Source organism: Cherax quadricarinatus, chromosome 19 (assembly GCF_038502225.1).
Source record: "Cherax quadricarinatus isolate ZL_2023a chromosome 19, ASM3850222v1, whole genome shotgun sequence".
Taxonomy (NCBI): Eukaryota; Metazoa; Arthropoda; class Malacostraca; order Decapoda; family Parastacidae; genus Cherax; species Cherax quadricarinatus.
The window spans coordinates 47506202-47534021 of record NC_091310.1 but is presented as its reverse complement, the minus strand read 5'-3'; the positions used below and the strand labels follow the sequence as shown (position 1 = coordinate 47534021).

Here is a 27820-nt window from a genome sequence, read left to right as displayed (position 1 = left end):
GGTGCCAATAACTTTTCTAATTCTTGAAACAGCTGCTGTGTGCAGATACAAAGATCACACACAAAGTACATTTTTTCTTAACCATTCAAACCTATGGTTTCTATCCTATTAAAAACCAATAACTAATTCATATGTAGCTTAAAAAATTCAAATACTGGACTTCTACAATTTTACAACAAGCTTGTGGTAATTAAAATACCAGTTTCACAAAAGCATTTTATTTTGTATCAAGTGATTAATCAAAGAGACCAAAGCCCATATCATCATCAGATTCTTCCTCTGGTTCTTCAGGCTTCTTTTCTTCCTTTTTCTCTGCTGGAGCTGCTGCTGCTGCTGCTGCTGCTGCAGGTTTGCCACCACCGCCTGCAGCAATGCCAACACCACCACCACCACCTCCAGCTGGCAAAGATCCTATTTTACTTAGGCCTGTAAAAAAATTTACAATGAATATTACAGTTCATCCCACCTTCTGGAATTGTTAAGATAGCATACATTAGTTACATGTATTTTGTGACATTAGATTATCAATGCTTTTGTATTTAACCAAGATAAGCTGAATACTGTATTGAAAAACTAAGAAATCAAACAACTGAAAAGTATTATTATTATTTTTATTATTATTATAATCAAGGGGAAGCGCTAAACCCATAGGATTATACAGCGCCTGTGGGGGGGATGTTGAAGGTATTCAGGCTTAATTCAGGGAACTGGAGCACAGATCCAATTCCCTGGATCAAGAGCCCCTCACCAGCATCAAGGAACCTTCCTTGAGGGGAACTGAAAAGTAAAAATCTATAGTTATCATCTATAGATACAGCTATAACTTCTAACTGTAGAAATGACAGCATTAATGGGTTTAACCATTTCATTGTCTTCTATCAAGATTATGTTACTGACACTATGTTGCTCATGTAGAGCAACCTCATTTGCTGTGAATATATTTTGGCCTAGACATCAGAAAATGGGTCAGTGTGGTGGGTGTGCACTACTGAAAAATATCCTGCCCCACTCAGTGCATGATGGGAAAAGCCAACCTCTGACTGTTTGGAGGGAAATGGTATAAAATACTAACACAACTGAAGAGAGACAAATGCAGTATGTAATCCTAAATTTATTGAAGCATTGTGCTCACACAATGGGCTGTGATCCTTTACGGAAGCACTGTGCTCATACATTGGGCTTTATCATATCACAAACAAATTATCTGGGGAGAGGATGTGCTTATATATATATAGAGCATTTTTTTTTTTTTTTTATTATCACACCGGCCGATTCCCACCAAGGCAGGGTGGCCCGAAAAAGAAAAACTTTCACCATCATTCACTCCAACACTGTCTTGCCAGAAGGGTGATTTACACTACAGTTTTTAAACTGCAACATTAACACCCCTCCTTCAGAGTGCAGGCACTGTACTTCCCATCTCCAGGACTCAAGTCCGGCCTGCCGGTTTCCCTGAATCCCTTCATAAATGTTACTTTGCTCACACTCCAACAGCACGTCAAGTATTAAAAACCATTTGTCTCCATTCACTCCTATCAAACACGCTCACGCATGCCTGCTGGAAGTCCAAGCCCCTCGCACACAAAACCTCCTTTACCCCCTCCCTCCAACCCTTCCTAGGCCGACCCCTACCCCGCCTTCCTTCCACTACAGACTGATACACTCTTGAAGTCATTCTGTTTCGCTCCATTCTCTCTACATGTCCGAACCACCTCAACAACCCTTCCTCAGCCCTCTGGACAACAGTTTTGGTAATCCCGCACCTCCTCCTAACTTCCAAACTACGAATTCTCTGCATTATATTCACACCACACATTGCCCTCAGACATGACATCTCCACTGCCTCCAGCCTTCTCCTCGCTGCAACATTCATCACCCACGCTTCACACCCATATAAGAGCGTTGGTAAAACTATACTCTCATACATTCCCCTCTTTGCCTCCAAGGACAAAGTTCTTTGTCTCCACAGACTCCTAAGTGCACCACTCACTCTTTTTCCCTCATCAATTCTATGATTCACCTCATCTTTCATAGACCCATCTGCTGACACGTCCACTCCCAAATATCTGAATACGTTCACCTCCTCCATACTCTCTCCCTCCAATCTGATATTCAATCTTTCATCACCTAATCTTTTTGTTATCCTCATAACCTTACTCTTTCCTGTATTCACCTTTAATTTTCTTCTTTTGCACACCCTACCAAATTCATCCACCAATCTCTGCAACTTCTCTTCAGAATCTCCCAAGAGCACAGTGTCATCAGCAAAGAGCAGCTGTGACAACTCCCACTTTGTGTGTGATTCTTTATCTTTTAACTCCACGCCTCTTGCCAAGACCCTCGCATTTACTTCTCTTACAACCCCATCTATAAATATATTAAACAACCACGGTGACATCACACATCCTTGTCTAAGGCCTACTTTTACTGGGAAAAAATTTCCCTCTTTCCTACATACTCTAACTTGAGCCTCACTATCCTCGTAAAAACTCTTCACTGCTTTCAGTAACCTACCTCCTACACCATACACTTGCAACATCTGCCACATTGCCCCCCTATCCACCCTGTCATACGCCTTTTCCAAATCCATAAATGCCACAAAGACCTCTTTAGCCTTATCTAAATACTGTTCACTTATATGTTTCACTGTAAACACCTGGTCCACACACCCCCTACCTTTCCTAAAGCCTCCTTGTTCATCTGCTATCCTATTCTCCGTCTTACTCTTAAGTATGGTGACATGAAAAGTCAGATGACATGTTGAAGCTTACTTCTTAGATAAACTAATGGCAGGTTGAATAAATATATGGCTGCAAAGATGCTGTATTTGAGAAGGACCTGGTGTAGTGCTATGTGGGATAACAATGAAGTTTCCTGGCAAGAGGCTCAGCAATGTTGCACAATTCATTGTTCTGGCTAAAATTGTTGGGCATGCTGAAAGAGTGATGATTCCAAAATACTGTCTCCTCTTCTTCTTGGTGATGTGTTGTGCATCTTTGTAATTAAATGGCTGTGAGACTTTTGGAGTAAACAAAGGCATTAAAGTTATCCATTCTGCTGGCAATTTGTCTCGATGTTTTGCCCACATATATTTCATTGCGAGGGATTGTGTATACACTTGTGGAGGGTTGATCCTGTGGGTGCTGTCCCTTACTTATGATCCTGATTGTAGTAGATGTAGTAGTAATTACTTAGAGTTGTGCTGGAGATAATGTTCGAGACGTGTTTGGCAACAGAGTTGGTAGGGAGGACTATGCATTTTCTTTCAGTGGAATTACATCTAGGTGAATTTAATATATTATGTGCATAGCAATCTCTGATGAAGTAACAACGACAGTGAAGCTTAGAAAATACTTATCTGATGAAGGAGCACTCAAGTTATGGCTAGCTAGCTGTCTGCTTGCTCTTCCTTGTCCCACCTGCCCTGTCTTTGCTTCTTATAAACAATTATTTTGTCTACCTGGAGTCTACTGCTAGGTGTTGTAACTCGTGTCCAGTTTGACTCAAGAGGCTTGTTAGTACCCCCCACAATGAAAATGAACAGGTCCCAGACAAAACCTGGACCATACAAACTTGCAATTAAGGATTAAGCCCTTAAGCAGAGTTGGTCCATTCTATTAAGCATATGACAGGACTGGATAGCAGTTTGATATTGTGGATTTGGTCCGCTTCAAGACTATTTCAATCAGACATCCCATTAAACACATGGTGACCCTTTATCTGGCAACATTGTTTTGTGTTTTATCCAAAATCCTCTTTATGAGGGGTCCATTTTTATTAGACTTTTAGTGTAATAACTCTTATCTTTGTACACCATTGATGAGTTCAGAGTCTTTCAACTCCAGGAGCCCAGCCATGGGCCAGGCTCATCTGGTGCTAGCCTAGTCAACCAGGCTATTGCTGCTGGTGGTTTGCTTACCCACATAGCCATTGCAGCCTGGTTGATCTGGCACCTGAACATACTTGTCCAGTTTCCTCTTGAAGACTTCTATACTTGTCCCAGTAGTGTTTTTTATATTTACTGGCAATATGTTGAATAATCTGGGGCCATAGATGTTAATGCAGTATTCCCTTATTGTGACCACTGCACCCCTGCTTTTCACCGGGTTTATTTTGCCCTTCCTCTCATACCTCTTGCTCCAGCATCTTAGTGTGTAGATTTGGGACCAGGCCCTCGAGTGCTTTTGATTACTCTCTTCTGCTCCAGCAAGTACATATTTAAGACTTAGGCATTCCCAGTACATAATTTAAATGCTTTACTGGCTCTATGCAGGCTGTAAATAATCTCTATTTGTTCCAGCTCTACTTTTTTTATTTACACATCAGCCATTTCCCACCAAAGCAGGGTGGCCTGAAAAACAAAAACTTCCACCATCATTCACTCCATCACTGTCTTGCCAAAGGCATGCTTACACTACAGTTATAAAACTGTAACATTAACACCTCTCCTGCAGAGTGCTGGCACTGTACTTCCCATCTCCGGAAATCAAGTCTGGCCTGCCGGTTTCCCCGAATCCCTTCCATGGAGGTAAGAAATTAAGTAATGTACAACGAAAATCTTATGCAAAACTCTTATTACAACAACTGTCAGAATGAAGGGATTGTAACATATAGCACAATATATGAGAGTAGAAAAATAACGGAAATAAGTAGTACAAGATGAACAATTGATGAAAATTGAACAAGCAAGTTTCAATGTGTGTTTGACAGTATATTTCTGTCATAAAGCACACTAAAATAAGGAGGTGCTTTTTATCAATATTTCAGAGATGGAACCTGAAAACCTAACATTTGAGCTTTTAAAAAAAAAAAATTAATTTAAGTAGGTATTAATTGTATTTTAAATAAATGAATATCTGAATTTCCACCTTACATTCAGTTCTAAGAATCTTACAAAACATTACTAACCTTCATTAATAAGTTGCTCCAAGTTCTTGCCCTGAAGTTCTGATATAACTTTCTTTGCCAGTGCAGCATCACAATCAATAGACACGGAGCTAAGAACTTTTTCAATATCCTTAACAGAAGGGCTGCCACCACCTAGGGCGGCCAGACAGTAAGCAGCAACGTAACGCATACTCTCGGTTCAGTACTGGAAAAAAGTATTCCCAATTAAAGAATCTAAATAAGCAGAGGTCCTAGGTAGTTCACTAATTATGTTTAGCTTATATAAATTAATATTAAAATACTCAAGTGGTTCAAAACTAATTAAAATGTACTCAAAGCTACTCCATACACTTATGGGGACCCATATTTTTTTCAAGAATGACCCCCATCTCCCTTTGTACATGCTCCAGAAAATTTTTGTACTGTTGTATTGCACATGCTAGCATTCCCTGTTATTCCACGAGACATGAGACTGTTCTCATTTCCTCTTTAGACAGATTGGTCCAACACCACGTGCCATAAGCGTTCAGAATGTAAAGTGTCTCAAGGAAACACATCCTGATGTTTCCGCCCATACCAGAGATCAATCCTCGGACCTCAATGTGCGAGCCAAGTGCACTAGCAATCAAGCTACGAGACAGCATAATTATGGTTTAGTTAAGGCTAGGTATGGTTTAATTATGGCTGGATATGGTTTAGTTAAGCTGAATCACTTAACCTGTCTTTGTTTAGTGGGCTATCTATATATCAATTTTCCTTATTTCTCCGAAAATAACAATTTGTACATGAAATGATTACTTATTCCACGATATATAAAAGTTGTATCTATTGAAAAATGTAAAATATTGCCAGAATTCCTCCGAGTATCCGTCAGCAGCTATTACCATACTTGCCTTTATTTTAGGTCAAACCCGAAATTAACATGGATAAGTATATTGTGCTTGGTTAGGTTAGTAAATTGTTCGTTGATTATTTTCTCGAATATTTTCAGTAGTACTGGTAGATGTTTAGACAAATGCAGCATAATGCAGTCCTTCATTAATAAAATTTCGCAAATGGGCTTTATCAATTGGTTTGTGGCTTGAGAGACCACTGCATGGGCGAAACGTCGTCTATAATGGATTATATTAACTTGTATTTGTGTCAGGTATTTTATACCATTTTTTCCATTAGTATTATAAATTACATATGAATACATATTAGCATCAACTGAATTACCAGTTTTAAATTTCTCTGGCCTACATTGAACACTATTATTATAGAAATGCACTGGTCATAAAGTAGTAAAATCTAACCCAGAATAAACAACAATGCCAATAATAAATACAGTTTAACATGGGAACCATTACCTGGAGTACAATCACATGTAGCTACTACACGTTGTTACTGCTATAATAACTATTTCACTTTACAACCATCGTAGATGTCACCGTTACATCACTACAATGAAAGAAACATCAGCGTGCTTGGTCTAAGAGCAATAAAACCCACAAAATACTCACTCTTAGGCCAGACGGCACGAAACGTGTCCACTCACAGCACGACGGATGTTGTGAAGGAGTGAAGCTGCTGGGTGAAGCCTCGACCTTCTGGCTTCACTGTCTCACTCACTTGTTATCTGTAAGTTTATTCAGGTATAGATTAGTAAGTAAGTAAGTTTATTCAGGTATAGATTAGTAAGTAAGTAAGTAAGTTTATTCAGGTATACACAAATACAGTTACATAGAATTATCATACATACAGTTACATACATTATCATACATACAGTTACATACATTATCATACATAGATACACATAAATACAGTTGTATAAATTATCATACATAGCAGCGTATGTGTAGATTATCTAGGATAACCCAGAAAAGTCTAAGTGACTTATTTCCATTGAGATCCTTGTAATATCTTATCACTTAAACCTTAAAAGTTAAAATCTTGTAAGTTTGTTTAGGTAGAGGTACACATAAATACACTAATACAGATTATCATACATAGTAATATATGTAAATTTCCTAGGATAACTCTCCCAAAAAAGTCAGTTGTAGTAATATTAACAAAAATAATAATAAACAAGCACAAGAACACCAAAAAGAATGTTAATCAAGTAACTCATGAGTCACATCTGAGAGAGCCAGGGTTGATCCCAGCACCAGTACAAACACTGAATATATTTCCTTACACCTGTTACTGGATGTTACCCTGGGCAGAGTATCAAACAGCAACCATGGGGGAGAAAGCTAGACATGGGTAATACACCTCCGGATTAATAGTCCAGGAAAACCCAACAAATTTCCAATAAATTGTTATTGCAAAAATTACACTAATAAGTAGTTATGAGGCAGCCGGAAATTCTTTGCATAAGCAGGGAGTTTTATAAACTATGTCAGTATCAACTTTCATGTACCATTTGTAAACCACTCTTTATAGAAATAAGTTTATTTCATTTTATTTAAAAGCCACTATGTCTGGATTATTTCCACGGATGGATAATGAGAACCTTCAAAGCTAGGGATGCCAAGCCCATTGTGGAAAATAGTGTATATATTTTCCGGAAATACGGTAATTTATAGGTAAATAGATGTCCTATATTGTATTTTTAAAAGAAGTATGTCATCAAAAATGGGAAACCTGCGGCTGGGGAGGTCAGTCGCCATTGTTAATTTGAATTGGATACAATGTTAGTGCAATGGGAAGGAATTTTCGTGCTCTAGAGGTTAAAATTGGGCTGACACCTCTCAAATAGGAGGCGAAATTGTTGGATGTGCATTCCTGCATAACTTGAGATATCAGGCGACAGGACAGGACAACTCCAGGAACCTCAGATAAGTCTGTTATGTTATAACTGGCCAGTTGTTATCTTCATGTATAGACAGTGAGGTTTTCTGAGTATGATACAAGTTGATCTCCAGTTAAATTGGTGAGTGATATTAAGATGTTTTCCTTCTGTTATGTAAATGTGTGTATATACTATAATCCTTTTTAAATTTTAATATACAGTCCACAAATTTATATATTTACCAGCATTCCTGGTGATGTATATTTCATATAATTAATAGGTCCAGAGCAACTTGTGGATATTTCAGTGGTAGGTATCAAAGGGGGACATTTTTTGCGACCTAGGTGTCCCAAATTCCTACTTGTCTAACTGATAAATAATAATTATCTTTGTTCATTTACTGTTATGTACATAGTGATACATTCAGTTAAATGCAATTTTCCATACCCATGATGACACTCTTCAGGTTGCTTGTTCTATCTAGGCTGGAATATTGCTGCACACTAACAGCACCTTTCAAGGCAGGTGAAATTGCTGACCTAGAAAATGTACAGAGAACCTTCACGGCGCGCATAACGGAGATAAAACACCTCAATTACTGGGAGCGCTTGAGGTTTCTGAACCTGTACTTCCTGGAATGCAGGCGGGAGAGATACCTAGAGTTTACCTGGAGAGAGTTCCGGGGGGTCAACGCCCCCGCGGCCGGGTCTGTGACCAGGCCTCCTGGTGGATCAGAGCCTGATCAACCAGGCTGTTATTGCTGGCTGCACGCAAACCAACGTACGAGCCACAGCCCGGCTGGTCAGGAACCGACTTTAGGTGCTTGTCCAGTGCCAGCTTGAAGACTGCCAGGGGTATGTTGGTAATCCCCCTTATGTATGCTGGGAGGCAGTTGAACAGTCTCGGGCCCCTGGCACTTATTGTATGGTCTCTTAACGTGCTAGTGACACCCCTGCTTTTCATTGGGGGGATTTTGCATCGTGTGCCAAGTCTTTTGCTTTCGTTTTTAGTGATTTTCGTGTGCAAGTTCGGTACTAGTCCCTCTAGGATTTTCCAGGTGTATTTAATCATGTATCTCTCCCGCCTGCGTTCCAGGGAATACAGGTTTAGGAACCTCAAGCGCTCCCAGTAATTGAGGTGTTTTATCTCCGTTATGCGCGCCGTGAAGGTTCTCTGTACATTTTCTAGGTCGGCAATTTCACCTGCCTTGAAAGGTGCTGTTAGTGTGCAGCAATATTCCAGCCTAGATAGAACAAGTGACCTGAAGAGTGTCATCATGGGCTTGGCCTCCCTAGTTTTGAAGGTTCTCATTATCCATCCTGTCATTTTTCTAGCAGATACGATTGATGCAATGTTATGGTCCTTGAAGGTGAGATCCTCTGACATGATCACTCCCAGGTCTTTGACATTGGTGTTTCACTCTATTTTGTGGCCAGAATTTGTTTTGTACTCTGATGAAAATTTTATTTCCTCGTGTTTACCATATCTGAGTAATTGAAATTTCTCATCGTTGAACTTCATATTGTTTTCTGCAGCCCACTGAAAGATTTGGTTGATGTCCGCCTGGAGCCTTGCAGTGTCTGCAATGGAAGACACTGTCATGCAGATTCGGGTGTCTACTGCAAAGGAAGACACGGTGCTGTGGCTGACATCCTTGTCTATGTCAGATATGAGGATGAGGAACAAGATGGGAGCGAGTACTGTGCCTTGTGGAACAGAGCTTTTCACCGTAGCTGCCTCGGACTTTACTCTGTTGACTACTACTCTCTGTGTTCTGTTAGTGAGGAAATTATAGATCCATTGACCGACTTTTCCTGTTATTCCTTTAGCACGCATTTTGTGCGCTATTACGCCATGGTCACACTTGTCGAAGGCTTTTGCAAAGTCTGTATATATTACATCTGCATTCTTTTTGTCTTCTAGTGCATCTAGGACCTTGTCGTAGTGATCCAATAGTTGAGACAGACAGGAGCGATCTGTTCTAAACCCATGTTTCCCTGGGTTGTGTAACTGATGGGTTTCTAGATGGGTGGTGAGCTTGCTTCTTAGGACCCTTTCAAAGATTTTTATGATATGGGATGTTAGTGCTATCGGTCTGTAGTTCTTTGCTGTTGCTTTACTGCCCCCTTTGTGGAGTGGGGCTATGTCTGTGTTGCTTAGTATATCTTCCCAGCTTATATCGGTTAGGACTTGGTTTACTTGGTCCCACTTTATGTTTTTGTTATTGAAGTTGAATTTGGTGAATGCACCCTCGTGACTAATCTCATTATGTCGGTCTGGGGCTCCGCGCATACATGTCTGAACCTCAATTATGTTGTGATCTGAGTATATTGTTTTTGATATGGTGACATTTCTTATCAGATCATCGTTGTTAGTGAAGATGAGGTCTAGTGTATTCTCCAGTCTAGTAGGCTCTATTATTTGCTGGTTTAAATTGAATTTTGTGTGAGTGTGAGTTTTCATCAGAGCTGCCTCCTGGTGTTATTACTGCAACAATATTATTTGCTACATTCCTCCATTTTAGGCGCCTTAAGTTGAAATCCCCCAGGAGCAAGATGTTGGGGGCAGGAGCTGGAAGATTTTCCAGACAGTGGTCAATTTTTAACAGCTGTTCCTGGAATTGCTGGGATGTTGCATCCGGAGGCTTGTAGACTACCACAATGACTAGGTTTTGGTTCTCGATCTTGATGATTATATACACCTGGAAAATCCTAGAGGGACTAGTACCGAACTTGCACACGAAAATCACTCACAACGAAAGCAAAAGACTTGGCAGACGATGCAACATCCCCCCAATGAAAAGCAGGGGTGTCCCTAGCACGTTAAGAGACAATACAATAAGTGTCAGAGGCCCGAGACTGTTCAACTGCCTCCCAGCATACATAAGAGGGATTACCAACAGCCCCCTGGCAGTCTTCAAGCAGGCACTGGACAAGCACTTAAAGTCGGTACCTGACCAGCCGGGCTGTGGCTCGTACGTTGGTTTGCGTGTAGCCAGCAGTAACAGCCTGGTTGATCAGGCTCAGATCCACCAGGAGGCCTGGTCACAGACCGGGCCGCGGGGGCGTTGACCCCCGGAACTCTCTCCAGGTAAACAGTAAAGGCATTTCGTGGCTCACGAAATCGTAATGACACGATTATTTCGTTATTGTCGATTAGAGTTAGTTTAAGTGAAGCTAAAAATAATGTATTGCCTCGTAAAATAACTAATGCTTGCACAACCAGGGCTTCTCAAAATGTTTACAATGTTGCACTTAACCACTGTATTTCTTTGTACATCTATGTATAATGTCCATATTAATAAATTAATAATAAATAAATGTCGCCCGGTTTTGCAACACGCTTTGAAAATAAAATTTGTTTAATTTGCTTTTAGTTTAGTTCAGAAATAAATGTATGTACATATACATTATTGTGCCCACGAACGAGTGGTATGATCAGTAACAACACTGCGACTAGCCAAGGACTCAAACCCATGCTGCTTTGGCCTCCCTCATGGTGGGCGAAAACTCATGACGCCTTAATCCACTGGACCATACAAGGATGTATGGTCCAGTGGATTAAGGCGTCATGAGTTTTCACCCACCATGAAGCAGGCCAAAGCAGCATGGGTTCGAGCCCTTGGCTAGTTGCAGCGTTGTTTATTCATATACATGTGTAGGAAATCGAACTGTGTAAGTAAAAGAGTAAGTTTATTTTGGTACAGGTACACATAAGTACAGTTACACAGATTTAAGTGATTACAATTATAATATATAGTAACGTGTGTACATTAACTAGGACAACCAAACAAAACTTCAGACGAAGTGACTTATTTTCACTCACTGAGGGTCCTTGTAAGATCTTCATATTTAAAGCTCAGCTATAAGAAATGGTTATATTATTATTATTATTTTTTATTATCACACTGGCCGATTCCCACCAAGGCAGGGTGGCCCGAAAAAGAAAAACTTTCACCATCATTCACTCCATCACTGTCTTGCCAGAAGGGTGCTTTACACTACAGTTTTTAAACTGCAACATTAACACCCCTCCTTCAGAGTGCAGGCACTGTACTTCCCATCTCCAGGACTCAAGTCCGGCCTGCCGGTTTCCCTGAACTCCTTCATAAATGTTACTTTGCTCACACTCCAACAGCACGTCAAGTATTAAAAACCATTTGTCTCCATTCACTCCTATCAAACACGCTCACGCATGCCTGCTGGAAGTCCAAGCCCCTCGCACACAAAACCTTTACCCCCTCCCTCCAACCTTTCCTAGGCCGACCCCTACCCCGCCTTCCTTCCACTACAGACTGATACACTCTTGAAGTCATTCTGTTTCGCTCCATTCTCTCTACATGTCCGAACCACCTCAACAACCCTTCCTCAGCCCTCTGGGCAGCAGTTTTGGTAATCCCGCACCTCATCCTAACTTCCAAACTACGAATTCTCTGCATTATATTCACACCACACATTGCCCTCAGACATGACATCTCCACTGCCTCCAGCCTTCTCCTCGCTGCAACATTCATCACCCATGCTTCACACCCATATAAGAGGGTTGGTAAAACTATACTCTCATACATTCCCCTCTTTGCCTCCAAGGACAAAGTTCGTTGTCTCCACAGACTCCTAAGTGCACCACTCACCCTTTTCCCCTCATCAATTCTATGATTCACCTCATCATTCATAGACCCATCCGCTGACACGTTCACTCCCAAATGTATCTGAATACGTTCACCTCCTCCATACTCTCTCCCTCCAATCTGATATCCAGTCTTTCATCACCTAATCTTTTTGTTATCCTCATAATCTTACTCTTTCCTGTATTCACTTTTAATTTTCTTCTTTTGCACACCCTACCAAATTCATCCACCAATCTCTGCAGCTTCTCTTCAGAATCTCCCAAGAGCACAGTGTCATCAGCAAAGAGCAACTGTGACAACTCCCACTTTATGTGTGATTCTTTATCTTTTAACTCCACGCCTCTTGCCAAGACCCTTGCATTTACTTCTCTTACAACCCCATCTATAAATATATTAAACAACCACGGTGACATCACACATCCTTGTCTAAGGCCTACTTTTACTGGGAAATAATTTCTCTCTTTCCTACATACTCTAACTTGAGCCTCACTATCCTCGTAAAAACTCTTCACTGCTTTCAGTAACCTACCTCCTACACCATACACCTGCAACATCTGCCACATTGCCCCCCTATCCACCCTGTCATACGCCTTTTCCAAATCCATAAATGCCACAAAGACCTCTTTAGCCTTATCTAAATACTGTTCATTTATATGTTTCACTGTAAACACCTGGTCCAAAGGACCCCAATGGAAATAAGTCACTCTGTCTGACTTTTTTGGGTTATCCTAGGTTCTCTACACATATGCTGCTATGTATGATAATTCTATGTAACTGTATTTGTGTATACCTGAATAAACTTACTTACTTACTTACTTACTTACTTACTTAGTCCACACACCCCCTACCTTTCCTAAAGCCTCCTTGTTCATCTGCTATCCTATTCTCCCTCTTACTCTTAATTCTTTCAATAATAACTCTACCATACACTTTACCAGGTATACTCAACAGACTTGGTGGGTGGCCCGGTGGCCTGGTGGCTAAAGCTCCCGCTTCACACACGGAGGGCCCGGGTTCGATTCCCGGCGGGTGGAAACATTCGACACGTTTCCTTACACCTGTTGTCCTGTTCACCTAGCAGCAAATAGGTACCTGGGTGTTAGTCGACTGGTGTGGGTCGCATCCTGGGGGACAAGATTAAGGACCCCAATGGAAATAAGTTAGACAGTCCTCGATGACGCACTGACTTTCTTGGGTTATCCTGGGTGGCTAACCCTCCGGGGTTAAAAATCCGAACGAAATCTTATCTTATCTTATCCCCCTATCATTTTTGCACTCTCTTTTGTCCCCTTTGCCTTTATACAAAGGAACTATGCATGCTCTCTGCCAATCCCTGGTCACAGACCGGGCCGCGGGGGCGTTGACCCCCGGAACTCTCTCCAGATAAACTCCAGAATCCCTAGGTACCTTACCCTCTTCCATACATTTATTAAATAATTGAACCAACCACTCCAAAACTATATCCCCACCTGCTTTTAACATTTCTATCTTTATCCCATCAATCCCGGCTGCCTTACCCCCTTTCATTTTACCTACTGCCTCACAAACTTCCCCCACACTCACAACTGGCTCTTCCTCACTCCTACAAGATGTTATTCCTCCTTGCCCTATACACGAAATCACAGCTTCCCTATCTTCATCAACATTTAACAATTCCTCAAAATATTCCCTCCATCTTCCCAATACCTCTAACTCTCCATTTAATAACTCTCCTCTCCTATTTTTAACTGACAAATCCATTTGTTCTCTAGGCTTCCTTAACTTGTTAATCTCACTCCAAAACTTTTTCTTATTTTCAACAAAATTTGTTGATAACATCTCACCCACTTTCTCATTTGCTCTCTTTTTACATTGCTTCACCACTCTCTTAACCTCTCTCTTTTTCTCCATATACTCTTCCCTCCTTGCATCACTTCTACTTTGTAAAAACTTCTCATATGCTAACTTTTTCTCCCTTACTACTCTCTTTACATTATCATTCCACCAATCGCTCCTCTTCCCTCCCGCACCCACTTTCCTGTAAGCACAAACTTCTGCTGAACACTCTCATGGTTATATCGTAACCATAATTTTTAAAGGGTTGGACTGGTAAGCCATCGGAAGGCTTCTGTCAGATGACCAAAAGCTCCAGCTGCGGGTCATGACATGACTAAGACCCGTGTCAAACCTAATACCTACTTACCTATCTATAAGACATGCTGATCTATATATTTGTAACGAAGCATCCAAGTGGAAATAACTGATTTTTTTTGTTTATCCTGGGTAATTGAAATATGTTATTATGTAAGACTATTATAATCATTCAGAATTGTGTAACTACCTAAATAAATTTATCAACACTGGATTATTATTATTATTATAATCATGGGGGAGTGCTAAACCCGTAGGATTATACAGCACATGAGGGGGATGGAAGGTATTCAGGCTCAATTCAGGGAACCGGAGAACAGAGCCAATTCCCTAGATCAAGAGCCCATCACCAGCATCAAGGAACCTCCCTTGATGGCTTATCAACACTGGAGAGAAAAAAAGATTCATATTTCTCTCATGACTCGAAACATCGTGAAGCTTCAGTTCCATAGTTCCTTATGAGGAGAGACATATACTCATCTCAGCTAACTCAAGCCACTCTTAAGGATATAAGAAAGTTTAGAGCACTTATTTAGTTTTAAAAATAAATACATTACATACGTTGATGTAAATATAAGTTAGAAAAGTCATAAGGAAACTAGCCTCATAAGGAAGTAAGTAGAGCATTACCTCAGCACCTTCCTGAGGATGGTTCTCTTAATTAAAATGTTAATATAAAAATAATCCCTCTAAAAGTTTATGATATTGTTCGCTACGTATAAATAAATAATGATTTTAAGGTTAAACAGCGTAAATTGCACATTTTCATCCGGCATGCAGATAAAAATAATGTAATGGAAGGGGATAACGTCCAGGAAGGGAGTAAAATGTAGCCAATCAACGTTAAGGTTTTCAGTGTATGAGAGTTGTGATTGGTTGTGTGTGTGAGGCAGGGCGAGGCAGGGTGACACCCCCCTCCCCCTCCCCCTCCCCAACACTCGGCCAAAACATTCACAATATCCACATGAGGCTCAAACAAGCAACGGGGAAATGTCAGTGGCATTTGGCATATACATTGGCTGTAGCTCCTGTTGTATTGCCGTTAATAAGGTGAGGTGTTGTTGACTGGTGTAAGTGTAGCTGTCATCAGTCTTCACTACAGCTCTACACTAATAACATTGTGATGATTTTCAAAAAAATCTTAACCAAATATTTTTTTGGTTACAATGTTTCTTTTTTTTTTTTTTGTAACAAATGTTTCCTCTTTGTATACCTCGTTTACCATGAAATTTGATGGATTGGGAAATCAAAATTTCAAATAGTGACATTTTTTTTGTTTAATTCAAAGTTTATTCTCTATAAAGATTACAATGTTAAATTTACAGAATTTGGTTGTTGTGTGGTTTCATACTGGCCGGATTTGGTGCTTGTTTGCGAATATTATAAGATTTTGTTGGGATAGGGAGGGTTAACTACCCAGGTTAACTCAATAAAGTCAGCGTGTCGTTGAGGATTCTTGTCTTATTTTCATTGTGGTCCTTTAATCTTGTCCCTCAGGATTCTCACTGCTAGGTGATTACAGACAGCAGGTGTAAGGTGTAACGTACTTACTATAAGGAAATCTACCCATGCCAGATGGATCTTGGACCCTCAGTATGTGAGGTGAAAACGCTGCCAACCAAGCCAAAAGCACCCTTCAAAGGAGATACCTTAATGCCAGTTAAAGTTCCTGCTGGAAAAATAAACACAGAAGCAGTAAAATGTGACTCATAAAATCATAATGACACGATTGCAAACAAGCCATACCATGGGTGGGGTTTGAAGCCACGGTCAGAGAGTCACAAAACTCCAGACTGTTGCGTTAGCCATTGGGCCAGCTGGCCCAGTGGCTAACGCGACGGTCTGGAGTTTTGAGACTGACCGTGGGTTCAAACCCCACCCGTGATATGGTTAGTATAATGTGATCCGTTATTGACAACGTTTCACCCCAGACAGTGGGCCTTATCAAGTTACAAACAGATTTACCTGGGCGAAAGGTACGTGAGTATTTATAGGGTGAAGTCAGGTGGAGAATGCTGGGTAGGTTGGATCTGAACCTGCGTGTCATAATCTTCCGAGTAGGGTGATAGAGGCTAGGACCTTGGGTAGCTTTAAAAAGAGATTGGACAAATATACGAGTAGACCTTCTGCAGTGTTCCTCCATTCTTATGTTTTTATGTGGGATAACAAAGAAGTTTCTTGGCAAGGGGTTCAGCTATGTTATAGAAACCGTTGTTTTGGTTGAAGTTGTTGGATCACACAAAGGATCACATTATACTGCTGCTGTGTTTATTTTTTCATTGTGTCAGTATTTTATACCATTTATTTCCAAAGTCCCTTCTTCCAGTGAATTGGAACTAATCTTAACTTTGAGCGTATTTGATGGTTAATTACAAGTTAAACCTGCCTGGCATACCTCATGCCTCTGTTGGTATGGCTCTTGGCTCAGCTGATAGTAGCCTCAGCTCACACTTGTGGAACCAGAGTTGATCCCCAGCACAGGTAGAAACATTCGGCATATTTCCTTAAACCTGCTGCCTGTTCACCTGGCAGTAGGTGAACATGGGCAGCTTGTGGGTACCTGGGTGGTAATTCACTGGTATGGATTACACCCTGAGAAAGAGGATTTAAGGATCCCAATGAAAATAAGGATCATTATAGAGTTTAGGACCTGTTCTCAACTCATTACATTATGTAAAATACAAATGTGTTAATTTACACCCTGGCATCAATTATTATTTCTTGTGCAAAATTTTATTGGGTAGATACTAGCAAAAATAATACACTTTTATTTAGCCATGAGTGCCCTTCATAGCTTATCAACAGTTAGCATTGCCGTGTAATGCTTTTGGTGAATCGGAGGAACACACAGTTTCATGTTAACAAAGGCCACTCTCATTTCTACCTTTGGCAGAGTAAGATAAAGTTAGGTTGAGTTATGTTGGGTTTCCTTAGGGTAGGTTACCATTTCCAGAAACCTATCTGATCCACATATTGTTCCTAATATTTTAAGGAATAAATTGTTCTTTATAATACTTCGTTAGGTTTCTTCGCCCAATGAACACACATGCTCAAGCTCTGTATCTTGTCAAATTTGCATGTTTTACATGGGACAACCTGGGTATCCTAAAGAAAAAGAAATGCTAGGATAAAAAAAATGGAAAATCACATCCTTTGTGATTATCAACCAGCAGCAGTTAATAGTTATCAGTTTTGTTTTGGATCCACTTGGACATACATGCCCAAACCTGTGTGACTTGTCCTCCTCATATATATTAAATTCTTTATTTTGCAACTTGTATATTAAATTCTTTATTCTGCAACTTGTATATTAAATTCTTTATTCTACAATCTAAGAGATAATCTTCCCTTCAAGAGAAGTGCTAGTGCAGCGTTTCTCAGCCGGGGTTCCCCAGAATCCTAGTGTTCTGCAAGAGGTCGTTAAGAGTGCCATGAGAAATAGTGATAAATAGGCTAATCATATTGTTTTTTTTTTTTTTTTTTTTTTTTTCTCTCAACAAGTCGGTCGTCTCCCACTATACATGTATGGCATATTCTTGGAAAATTCTTTTGTATTATAATAAATTCTTCGACCTATTATATCATTTAAAAGTATAATAATCATAGTAAATATGTTTAGAAACGTCTGTACAGCACCAGTGTGAAACTGCCTTTAGTGGTCAGTGGACAGGAGCTGTACCTGATGGATTCGTATAACAGGTGACTCGCTCGAGTTTTCAACCTTACTGTAGTTTTCAACCTCTTAAATGTGTGAGGAACCTTTTTCTTATTTAACAAGCATCAAGAACAAAGACAGAAAGCCCCCCTTTCAGTTGAAGATGAAATCCATGTATGTCTGTCTAAATTCAACCCCGAATTAAGTATTTGTGTACCAAAAGCAACCACAGGTTTGACATCAGAAAAGCAAATTTTATCTAAATTGGCTTCAAAAATAACATTTCCTTGACCCATATATTTGTAAGACATTTTGCCTTTTCAACATTGTCAACAGCCATTTAAGTTATTGTAGTTATTATCTGTTTTCATTCTGTTTATACATAGTATATATGTATACCTACCATCCGACTTAAGACCTGCTCGACATACAACCACTCGACTTATGACCATGTTTTGTATGCAGATGTTCTGGGAAATAAATGACTGTTTGTGTTGTACACGGTGTTTCTCCTAAACCTTGTAGTATAAAATACGGTACTAATAGCATAAAAAGTAAAAAATGAAATACCAAAATAAAACAATAAAATAAAATCATTACATCATGTGATGCTGATATTTAGTAGTAAGGTTCAACTTGCGTCCATTTTGACTTATGACCGGTTAGTTGGAACCAAGCTTGGTCGTAAGTCGGATAATAGGTGTATATGATATTGGTTATTTGTTTAATTTTTTTTTTTTTTTTTTTTTTTTACAGATATGGTTAATTTTTGTGTGTGAATGCAAACCTCCATGTGAGGTCTCTTGAACAAGCTTTTTTTTTTTTTTTTTTTTTTTTTCATTGTTAACTTAAGAAAGTTAACAGTTAACCAGTTACAGTGAACCTTCAGGTAACGACATTAATTCGTTCCAGAAAGCTTGTCTTCAACCGATTTTTTCGTTATCCGAATTAATTTTCCCCATAAATAATGGAAATCCAATTAATCCATTCCAGACATCCAAAAGTATTAAACAAAATAATTTTTTTACATGACATATACATTTCCCTACACAGAAAACAATGAGACATGCAGAATAAACAATACTGAAATGACACTTACCTTTACTGAAGATGTATTAATGAGTGATGAGATGAGAGGAGGGCAGAGGATGGAGGAGTTTGCAATTGTTTGGAAGGAGAATCCCCTTCCATAAAGACTTCAGGTAACACATCTTTTTCTGGGGTTACCTCCTTTCTTTGATTTTTAATGCCACTAGGACCAGCTTGAGAGTCACTGGACCCCTGTTGCACCAAAAATCTGTCCAGAGAGCTCTGTTTCTGGCATCTCTCTAAGATTTCCCTAAAATGGGACAACATTGTCATTGTAGATGTTGCCATCATGGCCTGCAACAGCTGTGTCAGGGTGATGTTCATCCATAAATGTTTACACATAAGAAAGCAGGAGCACTGCAGCAGGCTTGTTGACCCATACTAGGAAGATCCTTCACAAACCATCCCACTAACAGAAATGTATTTGCCCAACCCAATTTTCAATGCTTCCCAGGCAGTAAGCTTTGATAATTCTATTCACTCATGCGCAAGTCCCAATCAAATCAAATCGTGTGTGGGGAAGTACCCTGCCTGGTGTGTGGGGAAGTACCCTGCCTGGTGTGTGGGGAAGTACCCTGCCTGGTGTGTGGGGAAGTACCCTGCCTGGTGTGTGGGGAAGTACCCTGCCTGGTGTGTGGGGAAGTACCCTGCCTGGTGTGTGGGGAAGTACCCTGCCTGGTGTGTGGGGAAGTACCCTGCCTGGTGTGTGGGGAAGTACCCTGCCTGGTGTGTGGGGAAGTATCCTGCCTGGTGTGTGGGGAAGTACCCTGCCTGGTGTGTGGGGAAGTACCCTGGCTGGTATGTGGAGAAGTACCCTGGCTGGTATGTAGGGAAGTTTCCTGGCTGGTATGTGGGGAAGTTCCCTGGCTGGTATGTAGGGAAGTTCCCTGGCTGGTATGTGGGGAAGTTCCCTGGCTGGTATGTGGGGAAGTTCCCTGGCTGGTGTGTAGGAAGTACCCTCGCTGGTGTACATAAGAAAGCAGGAACACTGCAGCAGACCTATTGGCCCATACTACCACTTTTGTATCTGTCTACAAACTTTTTCTTGAAATTCAGTAATGTTTCTCACCCTCTTTACCACAGGGCTGGCACTAGAAGCTTTCTGGAATCATCCTCACTGGCTTGTAAACAATGGCACACTAGCTGTACGTGGAGTGTCTGGACCACTCACGCCACACTGACACATTTGGGACGAATGTCCTTAACCAAGTTCTTTTTCGGAAACCGAGCCAATATTTTGACACAAAAACATGTTGCTATCCGATTTTTACATTATCCGATGACATTACCCGAGGGTCCACTGTATTAGAAAATACATTTTCCTTATGAACTTTACGCTTATAAAAGAGAGGGAAAGATATTAATAATGATATATAATAATTTTTATGTGGGGTTTCCTAAGACACGAAAATTATTTCAGGGGTTCCGCAAAGGTAAAAAGGTTGAGAAATGCTGTGCTACCAACTCATGATCAAAGGAATTGGAATTTCCCTACTTTGTCTTGACTCAAACCAGATTGCCTTCCATTTTCCAAGTGCTGTATGATCCCTACAGGTTTGGTTTGTTCCTTTAATGATAAAGGTAATCTTGTGCATGTATTTAAAATACATTGTTATACAGTGGTTTTAGAATCTGATTGTTTAAAGGATGCTAAAAATAAAAAATATTGAAGAAAGCTAAAAAGACTGAAAAACAGATAAATATACAGCTAGATAATACTGTAGAATTGTTTTAGCACACCAGTCATCTCCCACTGAGGTGGGGTGACAACCCTCCCCCCCCTCCATAAAAAAAAAGTTACTCGGTCACCGTCTTGCTAGATGCATGCCGATACTACAGTTCAAATGCCTCTCCAAGCTGCAAATCTCCCCCTGTCCCTCCAGAGTGCAGGGATTGTACTTTTCACCCCCAGGGCTCAGGTTCAGTTAACCCATTTTCCCTGAATCCCTTCATATATGTAAATCTTGCTCACACTTCAGCAGCACATCAAGTCAAAAACTCACTAAAAATATAACACGCTTATGCATGCTTGTTGGATGTCCTTTGCATATAAAACCTCCTTTACCCCCATCCCTTCAACTTTTCCTAGGACGACTCGTACTTTTGCCTTCCTTTCACTACAAATTTATGCACCCTCCAAGTCATCTTGTTTTGCTCCATCCTCTCTAGATGTCCAAACCACTTAAACAACAACTCGGCCCTCTGGATAATATTTTTAGTAACTCTGCGCCCTTCTAGTCTCCAAACTACGAATTTTTTGCATAATCACACCACACCTTGCCCTCAAACACAACATCTCCACTACCTCCAGCCTCCTTGCTGCAATATTTAGAACCCAAGCTTCACACCCATATAAGAGTGTTGGTACCACTATACTCATATGCATTTCCCTTTATACCTCAATAGATAATGTTCTTTGTCTTCACAGATGCTTCAGTGCACCACCCACCTTTTTTTCTCTTGTCAGTTCTGTGGTTCACTTCGTCTATCATAGACCCATCTGCCGACAGGTCCAGATGTCTGAACACTCGCTTCATACTCGCTCTAAATAGCCCCAAGAGAAATAAGTCACTTTGTCTGACTCTTTGCATTATCCTAGGTAATTTATATTATGTATAATAATATTCCTTGTGTGTACCAGTGCTTAAATAAGCTTACTTAACATAACACAAAAGGAAACATTCGCTGTCATTCATTCAATCACTGTCTTCTCAAAAGCGCACAGATGTCACAATTCAGATGACCCTTCAAACTGCATCATCCCAACCCCTTCCAAGTGTAGGTACTTCATTTCCCACCTCCTGGACTCCAGTCTGGCATATAATTCACAATACTTAGAAATAGTAAGAAGCCCAAAATACTCTTATGAAACATATCATGGTATCAGTAATGTGTTTAGTAAGTTGAATTAAACAAGTAGCAGTTAAGCAAGATCCCATGAAACCTGATAGGGTGCAGAGATGAATATTTTTATAATTGCAGTAATTTTCTACGTAACATAATCAGTATTGTACTGCCATTTTGGAACTGAAACAAATCCATTACTAACATGTCTGTAATTACTGATTTCTAATTTTTCCAGGATGGAAAATTTGAAGTGGTGGCTAATGCTGCGGGAGACAGGGTCACACCTGCTGTTGTTGCTTTCCATGATATGGAAGTGGTAAGTTTTTAAGCTATAGTATAGTACATATATCAGACCTGTAGTGGCTTACTGTTAAATATATTTTTAATTAGAGGTAGTTATACTGTGGTACAATATCTTCAGTGTTAGTTTGTCATGACAGTTATCAGTTAACCTGTATGTAAATAAAAAAATCTATGTAGGTGAGTGGATTATCAGCCAAGCAGGGAATAATTCGTCACGGTGCAAGCACTGTGCTTAATGTGTTACGGGTGGTGGGTACAGTGGAGGATGAAGGCGTGTGTCCCTCAAGTATGTCATGTCGCCCTAACTGGGAAAGCGGTCAACCACGTTATGCAGTGCAACGGGGAGAGAAAACTGTACAAGTATCTGCAGATGAAGTTCTCGCTCATATCTTTTCTCTTCTGAAAGGTTCGTTGATATGTAATACTTGTGTATGTATGTCGAGTCAGTGTTATGTAAGGTCTTTTCTTGTATAAATATACAATTTTTTTTTTTTTTTTTTTTTTTTTTTTTTTTTTTTTTTAAGTATTGGGTACCTTCACATATTTCTTCCTCTGATTCACATATCAGCCAGTATTTTCATGTTTTCATTCACATTTATTTTTTTATGAATTTGAATTAGAGATTTGGTTTGTGCTGCCTTTTCCTACTGTGTATACTTCATCTTTCAGAATTTCTCTTGTAATAAAGGTATCAGTTGTATTAATTTATGGCTTGTTTAAATATCTGATAAGTTTTTAGCAAATTACTGTTTTTTTTTTATGAATAGTGTTACAGGAGTATGTTGTTTATATCAATCTATTTAATTTCCCTAAAAATTGCTTTAGGGTAACATAATCTACTTATAACTTTTTTTTTTTTTTTTTATTAAAATCCCCTGCTTTAATGTTTCTTGCATTTTCTTAGACATATTAGTACAGAAATCTTTTGCTTAGCAACAGCTTACTTTGTTGAATTTTGTTTAGCAAAAGTTAGCTTTGTGGAATTTTCCTTGCAGTTCACCAAGTGTAAAATGTAAATTTTGCTCTTCAACTCAATGTACATAAGGAAATAACTTTGTTTAGCAACTGCATAATAAGATCTTATGGGATAAAACAAATTTTTCTGAAAATACGGCTAAATAAAATCCAGTTTGCAGCGAAGGAAGGCATTACCTTGCTTGCTGAAAACACTATACCCAAATATACAATGAATTTAGAAATTGTCACTGAAATACACAGTAGTTTGTCCATAATTTAGTATCCTAAACATGATTTCCATATTTTATGTACTATACATGTATATATGTAGAGTATTTTATTCTGAAAAAAATTTTGGGGAGAGGATGTTCTTTATTTCTATATCTGAAACTGTGGCGCTGTATGACCCTTGTAGGTTTAGTGCTTCTTTTTTTATTATAATAATAATATATCTGAAACTTCAAATTTTGCTAAATACCATGTTTTAAAGAATTGTTGCAAACAGCAAAAATTTCTTTATTCTTTCAGAGATTGCTAGTGCCCACACAAGTGAGCCAGAACTGCCAGTGGTCATTACTGTGCCTGCATGGAGCAGTGAAGGAACAATTGCTGCTGTGAAGAAGGCAGCAAATAAAGCTGCTTTCACTGTCCTCACTACAGTTACACAGCCAGCTGCTGCTGTGCTGGCTTATGGTCTTTTAAATGACAACAAGCACATAATGTATGTATTCTGTTCATTGCAAATTGTATGTAATCTTTTACTCATTGGTGGTGGTAACACCTGGTTATCATGAAAATTCTGTTTTCTATTTCTTCATTGGTCATCTATTGCCAGTGGATGGTGATCCAAACACAAGGAAACACATTCACCATAATTCAATAACTTTGTTAGAAGTATGCTTGCATCACAGTTTAGATGACATTATCCTCAGACTGCAACATCCTCACCCCACCCCACCTTCAGAGTGTAGGCACTGCCATTCCCACATCTAGTACCAGAGTCTGGCTAAGCAGTTTCTCTGAATCCCTTCTTAACTGTTACTTTGTTCACACTCCAGCAGTATGTCCATTAAAAATCACCTGTTCAGATTCAATTCTATCATGCTCACAAGAGCCTGCGGGATGTTCAAGCCCATGGATTTCAAATCCTCTTCTAATTCTCTTCAACCATTCCTGGGATGACACCTGCCCCTTTAACCCCTTGACTGTCGAAACCCCAAATACTGAGGTGTCTCCTGGTGTCAAAAAATTTTGGGAAAAAAAAATTTTCTTATGAAATGATAGAGAATCTTTTCCCGATTGTAATGACACCAAAAGAACAAAATTTGATGAAAAACTTAAAAGAATTACGCTCTTGCAAAGTTAGCGACCTCGACGATATTTACGAATCGGCAATTTCACCCACTTTGAACCCTTTTTTCGGCTAATTCCATTGTTCCAGTCAACCAAACTCATAACTATTTCTTTAGAACTCCATTTGTTCTATTGATTGAGTACAAGAAACTGCCCATTTACCGATTTCAATTACCCAATAACATGATCAGAAATTTGCAATTTGGCCAATTTCCTGCAAATTAAAAAATATGCTAATTTCAAAATAGGGTTCAGAATGAACAATGCAGACATTCCTGGCTCTAAAATAACATTTTCTTTGTTCATTAGTCACATCTCCAGGCCCCTCTGATATTACTCTTGCTTTGTATTTTGAAGTTTTATTCAAACAAAAAATAGAAGATTTACTGTTATGCAGACTACTGCAATATTGTAATAATTGTATAAATAATGTCAACCCATTCATGACTGCATATCAGAATGGCTTGTTGGACATTTATTGGACAATAACATCATTTGTTTACTTTTGAACATCGGCAAAACTCAAACATTTCCCCTACTTTGAGCTCCATTTCAAGGTTTTTTTCATAGTAAAATCAATCAAAATCACCTCTATTTCTATAATATGTTTTCCACTCTATCAAATGAGACCAAGAAAACGAGAATACAAGCATAAATACTATGTGAAAATGCACCACAAAGTCGGCGTTTTAATCCAAAAAAAGTCATTTTTTTTTCTCATTATGCACTGCGTGCTGCAGGATTTCTTTTATATGGTGCACACTGACCACACAGACCCATTCTCTCATGTGTGGGCCTACCAGCTTTCTCCTGCTTGATTTGAAGCCGATAGAATTTTGGAGTATATATATCAAACACAGTGGCTCGTAAGACGTGTATATATATGACCAAAACAGTCAAAGGGTTAACTTTGCACCCCGGATATATACAACCTCTTCATCTAAATGCTGTGACTACCTCAGCAGTCCTTCCTCAAATCTCTGAATTGTATAAAAACATAAGAAAGGAGGAACACTGCATTAGGCCTGTTGGCCCATACTAGGCAGATCATACACAAGTCCATCCTGTTAACAGTATATTTGCCCAACTCATTTTCAACACTACACAAGCAATAAGCTTTGATAAATCTATTTACTTACGTGCACGTCTAACTCGAATCCAACCCATCTTGCTCGTGTGTTCATCCAATCTAAATTTGAAACTATCCAAGGTTTTAGCTTCAATAACCCTACTAGGCAGACTGTTCCACTCATCAACTACCCTATTCCACTCAACTAGCAGTGGTGCTATTCTAGCATCTATAAAAAATATTGGCAGAACAAAGGTAGGAGCTTTCAAGTGAAAATTTGGCCAATACAAGCTGAAAGTGCCCGATCAGTTGGGTTGTGCTGGCTGTGTGGGCTTGAGGGCAGCTGGCTGCCGGCAGCAGTATCATAGGTGATGTACATGTAGTATGTATAACAGTACTTTATATAAGTGCCAGTCTTCATGCCTGTGCTTCAGACTCTTCACGACTAGGATACTCTTCAGCTCCAAGGCTGAGGGACTGATTACCTCTTCTTTTGTATATAGTTCTACTCTTTCAATTATGTCCTTAAATTTGTATTGATAAAGCCACTGGATGGCAAAATGTCTGCAATAAGAGAGCGCAATGGATAAGTGAAGTAGCAGCAGCAACACTTGCTGTAAGAGGCATTCTTGAGCTTCCCCAGAACTCGGGCTTTGGCCCAAAGCTGGGGTGTGGCTCCAAAAGGATCCTGTAATGCTTGCTGCTTTTGCACCTCTTGACATCGTCTGCTGCTAAGCAGCTGCCACACACTTTGAGCCCAATGTGGGCGGGGTTTGTGACAGCCCAAGGTACCTAGCTTCTCCCTCTGAGGCCCATGGGGGTGGGGAATGGGGCTAGGCCTGAGGACAGCTGGTCCCAGAAGACGAGGAGGTACTTGTACCTCCTCTCGTGGCAGACGTTGGTCTACATAACGTGTTAACAGATTGGACCAGGTTGGTGTGATGGTGAGAGAAGCTTTGGACAAGGTGGATGCATCTGCACCATGTTAATTAATTACCTAAGATTCATAATGAGGTGTTTGCGACTGAGACTAGTAAGTTCTATCTTTTCATCACTAAAAGCATCTTGTCTCGTGACTTTGCCCCTTGGTGTGATTCCTCTGTTGCCCAGCTACATATGTCTTGGAATGTGGAGGTTGAAAAAATAGACTAATACTTCTGGATGATGGTCTGATTATGTTGAAGTCTGTAGAGTAGTCATGAACAGGGCATTCTTGTAAAGTGGGATACTAAAGGGGTAAAAAAAAAAATTATCTTGTAGCAATCAGCGGCACTTATTCACCCATCTACATCTCCGAACCACCTCATCAACCCCTCCTCAGCCCTCTGGATAATAGTTTTAGTAATCCCGCACCTCCTCCAAATTTCCAAACTACGAGTTCTCTGCATTATATTCATGCCACACATTGCCCTCAGACATGACATCTCCACTGCCTCCAGCCTTCTCGTTGCAACATTCACCACCCATGCTTCACACCATGTGCCTAGAACAAAATGTTTAACTAACTAACACCCATATAAGAGCATTAGTAAAACTATACTCTCATACATTCCCTTCTTTGCTTCCATGGACGAAGTTCTTTGTTTCCACAGACTCCTAAGTACACCACTCGCCTTTTTCCCTTCACCAGTTCTATGATTCACCTCATCTTTCATAGACTCATCTGCTGATATATCCACTCCTAAATATCTGAATACATTCACCTCCTCCATACTGTCTCCCTCCAATCTGATATCCAGTCTTTTGTTACCTAATTTTTTTTGCTATCCTCATCACCTTACTCTTTCCTATATTCGTTTTTCATTTTCTTTTACATTCTCTACCAAACTCCTCCACCAACCTCTGCACTTCTCTTCCGAATCTCCCTGTCCAGTTATAATTGCTACAAAACAGGAATCAGATCACTCATGGCAGTTAAGTCTCAGTTGAAGGATAGGTTTCACTGCTTCAAATAGGGATAGGATTATACCAAAAAATTTTGCCAATATCAGTACTCAAGTTTTAGCCTGATACCTTCAAAGTTAGCTGATTCCCATTAATAGATATTGCTAAAATTAGTTGATGCACATCAATTCCTACGCTTTGGTACACCCTTACCCTCAGAAACACTTCTCTCTTCCTCTCCTTCCA

The 27820-nt window shown here is 39.8% G+C and overlaps 2 protein-coding genes across 2 annotated transcripts in view; one reads left to right on the top strand and one right to left on the bottom strand.

Moving 5' to 3' along the window:
• Positions 1 to 202: 202 nt before the first annotated feature.
• RpLP2 (ribosomal protein LP2) lies at positions 203 to 6505 on the bottom strand. Its single transcript, XM_053776263.2, has 3 exons — positions 6390 to 6505; positions 4909 to 5092; positions 203 to 426 (listed from the first exon to the last, which is right to left on the bottom strand). The coding sequence occupies exons 2-3, from the start codon at positions 5075 to 5077 to the stop codon at positions 236 to 238; spliced, it is 360 nt and encodes a 119-aa protein (XP_053632238.1). The 5' UTR covers positions 5078 to 5092; positions 6390 to 6505; the 3' UTR covers positions 203 to 235.
• An 8806-nt stretch (positions 6506 to 15311) lies between these two features.
• Positions 15312 to 27820, top strand: part of LOC128688405 (heat shock 70 kDa protein 14) — a 46646-nt gene continuing 34137 nt past the window's right edge. Inside the window, exons 1-4 of the mRNA XM_070086799.1 lie at positions 15312 to 15467; positions 22244 to 22324; positions 22489 to 22717; positions 23797 to 23989. Of these exons, the coding sequence (XP_069942900.1) occupies positions 15408 to 15467; positions 22244 to 22324; positions 22489 to 22717; positions 23797 to 23989 (563 nt within the window). The 5' untranslated portion in view covers positions 15312 to 15407. The remainder of the gene's footprint in view (positions 15468 to 22243; positions 22325 to 22488; positions 22718 to 23796; positions 23990 to 27820) is intronic.

Coding starts and splice junctions, on each gene's coding strand:
- RpLP2 (XM_053776263.2), bottom strand. CDS start 5,077: ATGCGTTACGTTGCTGCTTACTGTCTGGCCGCCCTAGGTGGTGGCAGC. Junction 427..4,908: donor GGAGCAACTTATTAATGAAG/GTTAGTAATGTT, acceptor ATTTTTTTACAG/GCCTAAGTAAAATAGGATCT.